The sequence below is a fragment of the Papilio xuthus genome, unplaced genomic scaffold (assembly GCF_000836235.2).
Source record: "Papilio xuthus unplaced genomic scaffold, Pxut_1.1 DF827870.1, whole genome shotgun sequence".
Taxonomy (NCBI): Eukaryota; Metazoa; Arthropoda; class Insecta; order Lepidoptera; family Papilionidae; genus Papilio; species Papilio xuthus.
The window spans coordinates 1,123,529-1,134,431 of NW_013530779.1; the positions used below are offsets into that span (position 1 = coordinate 1,123,529).

At 37.7% G+C, this 10,903-nt stretch overlaps 1 protein-coding gene across 1 annotated transcript in view; it reads left to right on the forward strand.

Moving 5' to 3' along the window:
• Positions 1 to 10,903, forward strand: part of LOC106115212 (protein jim lovell) — an 86,706-nt gene that overhangs the window by 33,446 nt on the left and 42,357 nt on the right. Inside the window, exon 2 of the mRNA XM_013308530.1 lies at positions 9,603 to 9,785. Within this exon, the coding sequence (XP_013163984.1) occupies positions 9,704 to 9,785 (82 nt within the window). The 5' untranslated portion in view covers positions 9,603 to 9,703. The remainder of the gene's footprint in view (positions 1 to 9,602; positions 9,786 to 10,903) is intronic.

The window sequence follows — 10,903 nt, forward strand, 5'->3', positions numbered from 1 at the left end:
CAGGAGCGGGGGGGGGGCTCAGATTTTAGTCACGTAGTCGTTACATGTTTTTTTTTCATAATACATAATTCACTAGTAATTTAAGTATGCCTGCAGTCTTATGCTATAAAGAAGAGTATGAGCCAATTTTTTTTTTTTTCAATTTTTACCTGTGAAATGATTAAAAATCATAATTATGAATTACTACGAAATAACTAAGGGGGGTGTCTTGGCATGTTCTACGAGTGGTCACCGAGGGGAGGGAGGGGTCGAAAAGATTTAAAAAATAGGTGACGTATTATGGGTATGTTCCCCTATGTTCATGTATGCTAAATTTCAGCTAAATCCATGCAGCCGTTCTGTAGATACTTTCTAACAAACATACATCTAAACATTCGCTTTTATAATATTAGTAAGATTAGGCTAATTGTGATAAAAATGGCGTTTTTACGAGTAGTATCTACAGTTATTTCAATCGTCACTCCCTTCCTCTGCTATTTCGCTATGTTAACGAAATTATTAACCGTTTCCTTGTTTGCCTTTTACCATAAAAAAACCGGCCAAGTACGAATCGGACTCGCGGACCGAGGGTTCTGTACAAACTTGTAGGTAATATAAGTTAAAATGTAAAATTTTTGCAATTTTTCATCTATCTATGCTATAAGACTTCGTTAAAAATTTTAAGTTTCTAAGTTCACAGGATGTACCTTGTAGGTTTTGATTCTCTTGAGAATGTCGAAAACAAACGGTTGTATCTTTTGATTGCGTTGGCGTTTCACAGCTCCAAGTGACACTAAACCTGAGTATTTTATATAACTTCCAACTCTATACCTCCATTTGATCCCTAGTAAAAGAGCCTTGACAGACAGACGGACAGACAACAAAGTAATAAGGGTTTATATCATAAGGTGGCAAACAAGCGAGCGGACATTTGAAATCGCTGAAATAGCGAAGTGACCGTTCCCCATAGACATACGCAATTGCATATGCGTTGCCTATCTTTAATTGACGGAGGAGACAGCATAGAAAGAAAATATTTTCCCTTCTCATGGATACTATCATCCGGAAAATCCACTTGTACTTCCTATCCTTTACGTAAAAGAAAAAATGTGGTAAAGGAAAGTTGACTAAAATTAGGCATCACAACACTCATCAGACTGTAGTTGGAATTGCTTCCACTTGAGGCGTGTCTTTGTGGTCGTGGTAGTGCAGCGAACCGGACGATTCGTTACTTCGCTAGCGCAACGACCCAAAGTGGATCTTGGCCTGTGACATAAGAGATCGCCAAAGTCGCCTGTCTTGCTCCGTGCCCTGCCAGTCCATCGCTTGTAGCTAGCGGCCAGTCTGGGTCCCGAGATATGCGTTGCCACAATTCGTTGCCATCATGTAATAGCGGGCTTTACCACTGTTAAATTGTGTTTATCCCTTCGTGTTACGGAACCCTAAAAATATTATACAGTTAAATGTGAGCCAGTTAATTTTATACTGTATGTTGTATAATTTTTTTTTTATTAGATACACACATGTAAGCAATACCAGTTTTGTAGGCTTTGATAGGCTCGTTTTATGTAGGTAAATATATGCAATAGCGAAAAAATAGGCGGATTTTTATATTTGTTACACCAATGAGACCATTTCCGTTGGATTATCAATGAAGTGGTGGGGTGATAGATCGCTTTAGTGTGTTAATTATATTTATGTAATTTTTTTATATATTATATGTTGTGTCACTATATAAGATAAACATCTAGGCCGGTGAGGGGCTGTCGCGATTCATTTTGGAAGGTAATATGTAATCTTACGTAATGTAAATGATATAAAAAAGAGTCCTGACAGACGGACGAACAACAAAGTGATCCTATAAGGGTTTCGTTTTTTTTCTATTAGGTACGGAACCCTAAAATGATAAGCGATTAAGGGTCTTGTCTTCTCGACATTGTAAGGGGCGTTAATGAGCTAATTATTGTAATTTTGTGTCAAACCTGTCGGATCAACGCAATTGGTCATGGATCGGCCACACGCTTCGTCGGGATCCCAGTCATATTCCCAGGGAGTCTCAGGAGTGGATCCCGCTAGGAACAAGAAGACGTGGCCGACCTAAACAAACTTGGCGGCGCTCAAACGCAGAGCCCAAGATAGAGCGAACTGGCGGCGCACAGTGGACGCCCTCTGCCCCACTACGGGGACATCGGACTTTTATTTTTAACGTCGGATAAATGTACATATGTCGGAAATCGAAAGATACATTAGTACATGGCGGGATTCGAACCCAGGACCTGCAGATTGCAAGTCAAGTGCTTGACTCAAAATTTAAATATTAAGTTTCAATCGGAGTCTTAGCAAAGAGTTTTATTTAAATAAAATACATATATGTTTGTGTAGAATTAGGCCCTTTAAGATTTACATTTCAACAAACACTACTTTCTAAGTAACGTTGACAAAATGTCGTGATTTACATTTTGGTTTTTACTTTAGCGTAGGTGTTAGATATCTATCTTTAGATTGATATCTAAAGATAGATTAGTACAAGTTTTATCACAGTGGAATTCCACCTTTATAACGAAAGCTTTCAACACAGGTTAGGAATAAATGTTCTATGCCAGTCTTTCCCAAAGTGTGCGATAACGCCCCCTTGTGGGTGCCGCAGGTCTCAAGTTGCGGATTATAGTAAAAGTTTCGTTTAGAATTCTCCGTTAATATACATATATAGGTCACAATAATTAATTAATTTAATTTGAAGTTATAGTGGTTTTTAAATATTTGAAAATATGGGGGCGCTAAAAAAAATTTTATTCTCAAAGTGGGCAGTAGACAAAATAAGTTTGGGAACCAATGTTCTAAACTGTATAGTGTTTTATTACTCTGTTTAAACATTTTGTTAACTATGTAAAATGTAAGTTGTTTTTTCAAATGTTCTTAACAGTTAACAAGTTTGTTGGGGAGTTTTTAGAATAACGATGCCTTGTTAATGTGGACTTGAGAATATATTTGATATTATTGCTGTTGTGGGATGTAACAAGTTGTTTGTCTAGTTAGATGTACAATTTAAATAGTTTTAGTGGTCGTAGTAGTTGCTTATACGTTTTGATTCGTCTATATGTATCTAACAGTGGTAGAGCGAGCTTTAACATCTTCGTATGAATTGTCCCGGCTCGCCCGGTGAAATACCACGACCACACAGAAGACTGGAGTCAAGTGGAAGCAATTCCAACTACAGTTTGATGAGTGTGCGTCCCGGAGGCCTAATTTAGTCCTCTTTCCCGTCCCACCCTTTTTCTTATAAGGAAAGGATGAGGGGATTCATGGAAAGGGAAGATATATTCTTTCTGTGCATCCTCTCCGCCGTCGATTAAAGGTAGGCAACGCATATGCAATTGCGTATGTCTATGGGCAACGGTTACTTCGTTATTTCATCTTATGATAAAAAAAAGACATGATCAAAGATTTTCCTAGTTAACTAAGATGAATGTTAAGCCTAATGGTAAAGGGTACGTATTTTTGATCATGTGGTCGGGAGTTCGAATCAATTCGAGTATTGTCGTAAACCATGTCCTAGCATAGGCTAGGACATGGTTTACGACAATATCTATAGACAAGCTCTTCAGCTTAGTTGGAATGGTACAAGAAATATTAGTAAATGAACAATTTTACTTACTTCTTACTAATATTATAAATGCGAATGTTTAGATGGATGTTTGTTTGAAGGTATCTCCAGTACGGCTGAACAGATCTCGATGAAATTTGGCATACATATAGAACATAGTCTGGCACATAGGTTAATAATGTTTTTTTTAGGGTTCCTCCGTCTCCGTTTGCCTGTCTGTCTGTTCAGACCCTTTTTTTAGTGTACGGACGGGTAGTCGCATTCGACGGCTTGTATCTTATAATACGTAGGTGGATTTCGATGTGATAGAATAAATTTATTATATTACTATATTAATATTCATTCAGAGATAAAATAGATTGACTGTACCCGTTTAAATTATGTGGGAATATCAGTTTGTATGTTTAACATATATGTCACATAAAAGAATTTCGCTCGGACCGGTCGTATTGTAATTTATTGATAACAGACTGATATACCGCGACTCTGTCTGTATGCAATGAAAAAAACTTTCGTTGTGGCGTTTTAAAACAAAAAAAAATCGTTCACTAATATACGCATATATATATTTTTTTATATCATAAGGTGACAAACGAGCGTAATCGTCCTGTAATCGCTGAAATAGCGAAGTAACCGTTGCCCATAGACATACGTAATTGCATATGCGTTGCCTACCTTTAATCGACGGAGTTGAGGATGCACAGAAAGACAAATTATTTTCTCTTTCCATGAATCCTCTCATCCGGAAAGTCTACTTCGACTTCCTACTTATAAGAAAAAGGGTGGTAAGGGAAAGAGGACTAAATTAGGCCCCCGAGGCGCATACTCATCAGATGAAACGCGGAATTGCTTCCACTTGATGCCTGTCTTCTGTTTGGTCGTGGTATTTCACCGGGCGAGCCGGGACAATTCGTGCGAAGATGTTAAAGCGGGCTCTACCACTGTTATAAACTTTTAATCGGATCGATGAATTCTGTAGACTACGTTGAACCATGTCTATGGAAAGTGAATTGGGAATTAAAAAAAAAGTAAATTGTCTCTGCTCCTTTAAAAACATTTCAACCTACTATCTAAATACGGAGACCGTTTGAGCGCAAACCAAACAACGATAAAAATATTTACATGTGTCCTTAGTGCGAGAGAGGGATAGCGTGCGGTGTGCGAGCCAGACAGTGACCGAACGAGCTGATAAGGTTATCTTTTTGGAAAGTTACTCAGTTACAAAAATCATCGGATTGTTAGAATAACTGCCACAGAGTTGATTACGTCTATGCCTCAGTGGTTATGCACTTGACTTGTAATCTGCATGTCCTGTGTTCGAATCACGCTATACCAATGTTTTTCAATACATATGTACATTTATCCGACATTCTTATGGTAAAGGAAAACATCGTGATGCACATATCGGTGCAGAAATTTCAAAGATAAGTGTTAATTCAATTATTCAAACTTCCGTGAGACTCACACTCACGTATATTCGTCCGGTTGCGGCACTGACTAGTTTACAGGATGAGTGGTACTAGTATTATTTCGCGGACGCGGCCCGTCGCTCACTCTACTCGTCGATAAGAGTGAAGTCAACCCGCACTGGGTCAGCATTGACTATAACCTAGTCATCTAACTTAGGGTAGACCCCGAGACCTTCAGTGGGGACTTGATGACCAAATTAATTATTATACATAAGAACTTAAATGAACATTGTATTCCTGTGCGCCGTTGAATTGTAGATGCGAGTCTGTTCAAACAGTACAAGCATAGTATAGATTTGCTCCGCCATTTTCAATATTGCAGCGACTTAACGACCATCTTGACGAATAGGTTGCGAACTGTCTTTAGCGATGACAAATAATGTCAGCGACGTACGTACGAACCTATGTCTTTGTATTAAGTCTTAGCTACTTAAATCGCTGCGTGTAGAAGATTTATGTTGCCATGCGTACGAAGAGCCTAAGTGTTACTTAATTTAAGGATTCTCGGATTCTAATATGTACAAAAGAAAAGCGCTTAGTAACAGTTGTGCGCATGCGCAGACTGGCGGGGAATGTTTCGTATCGTTATCTATCAGTTTGTAGATACCGCGGTCAGAGGGCCGCACTATCGCATTGAATACGACGAAATTTGGACATATGTCGCATAGAAACTAAGAATTAAGGTATAATATGAAATGTCTAATTTAAATGACTATAAAGGTTAATGAATTTAGGATGGATTATTTGGTTATGCGAAAAGTCGGTCAGTGGAACACGACCAATTGTTTCAGAGTATCGGTGGTTAAGGGGTTAACTTGACTTGTAATCTGCATTTCCTGGGTTCGAATCCCGCCATGTGTTTTTTCATTTCATATAATGTATATATCCGATCATCTTACGGGAAAGGAAAACATCGTGATGCTGCACATATCTGCGTAGAAATTCAAAGATAAGTGTGAAGTCAACCCGCACTTGGCCAGCGTGGTTGACTATTACCTAGTCACCTGACTTAGGGTAGGCTCCGAGCCCCTCAGTGGAGACGTATAGTGAGCTGATGATATTTATAGCATGATATTTTGCCACCTAATTTGGCGCACCTTTATCATAATAAATTACATATAATTTCAATATTCATGTTCGTTCGATTTTTTTATATCTTTAGAAATCTCTAATTTCGTCCAAAATGTCATAAAACGACCATATTTGGTATATGGTATATAATGAATGAGTATCATCAGTCATTCATTTGTTGATGATGACTAGACAAGATTAGAGAAGCCAGGGATAGACAGAAATGGAAATCTTTAGAAGAGGCCTTTGTACTAGGACAAGCTGTAGATTAAGGATAGCAGTCGCCGGTTCAAAACTATTTTTTGAGATATATATATATATATATATATATATATATATATTACTTACTGTTAATGTAACTAAAAAAAATGTATGAAAATTTGTAAAACTAAATAATCTTTAGCAATAAAGGCTTTATTATTATTATTCGATATACATTTATTTATCATATTTCTAATATAATACATTTCATATCCAAAAAAAATAAAAATGTACAAAACATATTATATTAAAAAGAGAACACCACCGGCTGCGGAATCCCATGACTCAAACAACCAGTGGTCAGGGCTGCAGAGACAGGAACCTTCTCACGATGCGCGCGGCTTCTAGGATAACTGCCTTTTGTATCGGGCCCTTAATCCAACTGTGTACCGAGAGCTTCTTGAGATGTTGGTCGAAGCTCTTCGCTATCAGTCCATTTACCGATACGACTATCGGAATAATGGTAGTCGATTTCATACGCCACATGGCGGTAACCTCGTGAGCCAAATCTAGGTATTTTAACACTTTTTCCTTTTCAGCTTTCACGAGATTCTCGTCATGTGGAATAGTGACATCGACTAACATTACACAACTCTCAGACCGGTCTATTATTACTATATCGGGCCTATTGGCAGCAATAGTCCTATCCGTAATAATAGATCGATCCCAGTAGAGCGTGATATCGCTATTTTCCAGAACGGGTGAAGGTTGGTACTGGTAATACGGTACCTCAGCATCCACAAAGGCATATTATTATTATTATTACGAGACAAGAATGTATATAATTTGTTATATTCTATTTATCAATTCGATAAAAGAAATACGCAGTTTTATAAATGTTACGTTACCTTGATCGTATTACATTTGTGACTTTTTAATATTTTTTTTTCTGACGAAAAATAATTTAATCCGCACGTGACAACATTAAGATAAGACCTTAACCATGAAGGATATATAAGAAAAAAATATTTTAATATTCTGTAGGCCTATTGAGTTTTTTAAACAGTACTTTTTGATTGCTGAGTATAAAATCTCTGTATAAAACACTAGCTGTCGCCCGCGTGGGTATATAAAAACTTAATTAGTGTAGCCCACCCATCCATCCATCCACATCACATACATCTAAACATTCGCATTTATATTAGTAAGTTAAATAAAAAGGAGCTCTTCAAGGGATAAATTCGAAAAAAAATGAATAAATAGTATCCTTTGTCCGTCTCCAGGCTCTAAGCTTCCTCCTCACCAATTTTCAGGCATATCGGTAAAGCCGTTCTTGAGTTATAAATAGTGTAACTAACACGACTTTCTTTTATATATATAGATATCATCATTCATTTCAATAACTATACATATAAATAAAATTGGAGTGTCTGTTTGTAATACTGAAATAACTGTTTTTATATGTATGTGAATATATATACGACAGGCGTCAAGTGGAAGCAATTCCGCGTTTCGTCTAATGAGTGTGCGTCCCGGAGGCCTCATTTAGTCCTCTTTCCCTACCCACCCTTTTTCTTATGAGGAAGGGTTGGGAAGTGGAAGTGGACTTTCCGGATGAGAGGATGCATGGAAAGAGAAATATTTTCTTTCTGTGCATCCTCTCCTCCGTCGATTAAAGGTAGGCAACGCATATGCAATTGCCTATGTCTATGGGCAACGATCACTTCACTCTATTTCAGCGATTTCAGGTGGCCGCACGCTAATGGTGGCAACACCTTATGATATAAAAAAAATGTCTGTCCGCATGTATGTGTTTGTTACGTGTAATCTCCAAAACAGCTGGATCATTACAATGTGCCTTTTTATAAAAAGTAGCCTGTGTATGCAGGAATGATATGGGATGTTTTTTTTTCCACATCCACGCTGACAAAGTCGACGGCAACGATTTTTTTATTTTATAAACATGGTGTACATAAAAAGTTTAAAACTATATTCGTAACGGAAACATAAAATACCAACAGATCAGATTTAAACAGAAAGGACTAAAATAAATGAGAAAAAAACATTAAAAACAATTCAATGCACGAATATCGAAGAATTGTTGCTTGTCATTATAGCCAGGTATAAAAGACAAGGCAACTCTGATATATCGAAAAGACTGGATGTGAAGGTATATGTAATCACCCTTAACTTAGGGTGGACTCCGAGCCCCTCAGTAGGGACGTATAGTGAGCTGATGATGATGAAGGTAGATGATGCTTGCGGATATATCATAGACTTTTTTCTGCGATGACAAAGTCTAGGATGACCGCTAAATAAACATTCGGGATATTAGAGAGTTTGTCCCGGAAGCTTTTATTTTCAGAGGGGGACGCGGTAGTGACGTTGGATTCTCTACCGGATGGAAAGCATACCCACTAAACCCCTCTGTCCAACGCATCGTGGCGAAGCCACGGGCTCGCTATCACAGAAGCCTAATTTTAACCTCTTTTCCTTCCCATCCTCTTTCTTATGTAAGGATGGAAAGTGGAAGTGGGTTTTTTGAATAAGAGGATGCATGGAAAGGGAAAATATTTTCTTTCTGTGCATCCTCTCATCCGTTGATTAAAGGTAGGCAACGCATATGCAATTGCGTATGTCTATGGGCAAAGGTCACTTCGTTATTTCAGTGATTTCAAGTGGCTGGTCATTCGTTCGCCACCTTGTGATAAAAAAAACTTTGTTTATCCTATATGGTTAGCTATTTATGTTAATATATACGATGTTTTTATATAAACTACTTAATGATTTATTAATTTATTCCAATACAGATCTTAGCTGCAAATTTATGCAAATCCAGGACATTGAGGATTTCTTAATTATAACAAATCTCACGGTAAGGCGAGTCGGTTTTTATAGAGCCGTTAACATGATGCTTTTAACGATATAGAATATTCCCTGTGAGTGGATACAGCGTGTCACAAAATTCAACGATAAGTCTGTACCGGTATTTTTTAAAAGTTTTTTTCTCAGTGTGGTTATCGATCTTCTTATCGGGAAAATTCACTTCCACATCCTATCATTTTCTTATAAGAAAGAGAATGGGAAGTGAAGAGGACTATAATTAGGCCTCCGGGACGCATTCTCATCAGACTGTAGTTGGAATTGCTTCCACTTGACGCCTGTCTTCTGTGTGGTCTTGGGACTACCGGACCGGACCAATTCGTGTGAAGATATTAAAGCGGACTCTACTACTGTTTTTAATAATTAACAAATAACTTTTGTATCTCTTGTTACAGGTAACCAAGCAGGAACATTCCATTATTCAAGTATTCCCAGAAGATATATTAGTTCCCATGATACCAAAGTTCTAGAAGCAAGCGTGGCGAAGCTGTGGAAAATGGTGCCCCAGCAGTACTGTTTGCGGTGGAAACACCACCATACCAATGTGCAGAATATGTTCGCACAACTACTGGAAAAAGGTGAGCAGACACACACACATACAATGCTTATAACCAAGAAGGATAGGCAGAGATCGCGGATCTATATTTGGTACGGCCAAACGAATGCAATCCACTTTTAGCCTTTTCTGGAGATGGAACGTGACGGGTTGCAAGTCTTTTTGTCCCCTAAATTCAAACATATCTTTAAAATTTCTTTAATAATATCTGCAGGTTTCATTACGATGTTTCCTTCACAGTAAAAAAAAATGCTAAAAAGGGAAGGTACCTCTCGTAGACATCAATATACGTCCTCACCGAGGGGCTCGGAACCTACCCTAAGTTAAGGGTGATTAGGCCATAATCAACCACGCTGGCCCAGTGCGGGTTGGTTGGCTTCACACATATCTTTGAATTTCTTTTGAGATATGTGCAGCATCACGATGTTTTCCTTCACCGTAAAAACGTCAGATAAATGTACATATGTAAATCGGAAAACGAAATACACATTGGTATGTGGCGGGACTCGAACTCAGGACCTGCAGATTGCAAGTCGAGTGCTTGACCCCTGAGCCACAGACGCTCTTCTCTGTCATACTTAAGCACTGTTTATATTATTTTTTTAATTTAAATATAAATTTTATTAAAAAATATCCTTTTTTTTTTACGATATGCGTTGATATTTGTCAAAATATTTTTTTTATCTTTATCGATGTATAATTAATAGTTTTGTCTGTATATTTGGATATTAATGTTTGAATTTCAATAATCGAGGCTTTATTAATGTATGTATGAAATAAAATCCAGCTGTGCGTGGATTCACATTTAAAAATTATAAACATTCGCTTAGTTTTTTTTTCGTCACAATCGAATTCGTTAGAAAATCTAATGATACTCATTTAGGCAATAGAATAAAATTGACTTAATCGTGTTTAATATAGTCAAGTGAATTATTAAACAGATACCACTCTGACGGCGACGAATCGCGTTGACGATTTCAGTGCGCCACACGACGAAATGCGTCATAAAACAAAATACTTCTATAAAACAATGTACAAACACAAATGCTTCTAAAATAGCGGTAAGGGATATCCCACACAGGCGTTGCAGTTGCGCTTATGTATAATCCATCTTAGGGAACGCACCCATACTACGTGACC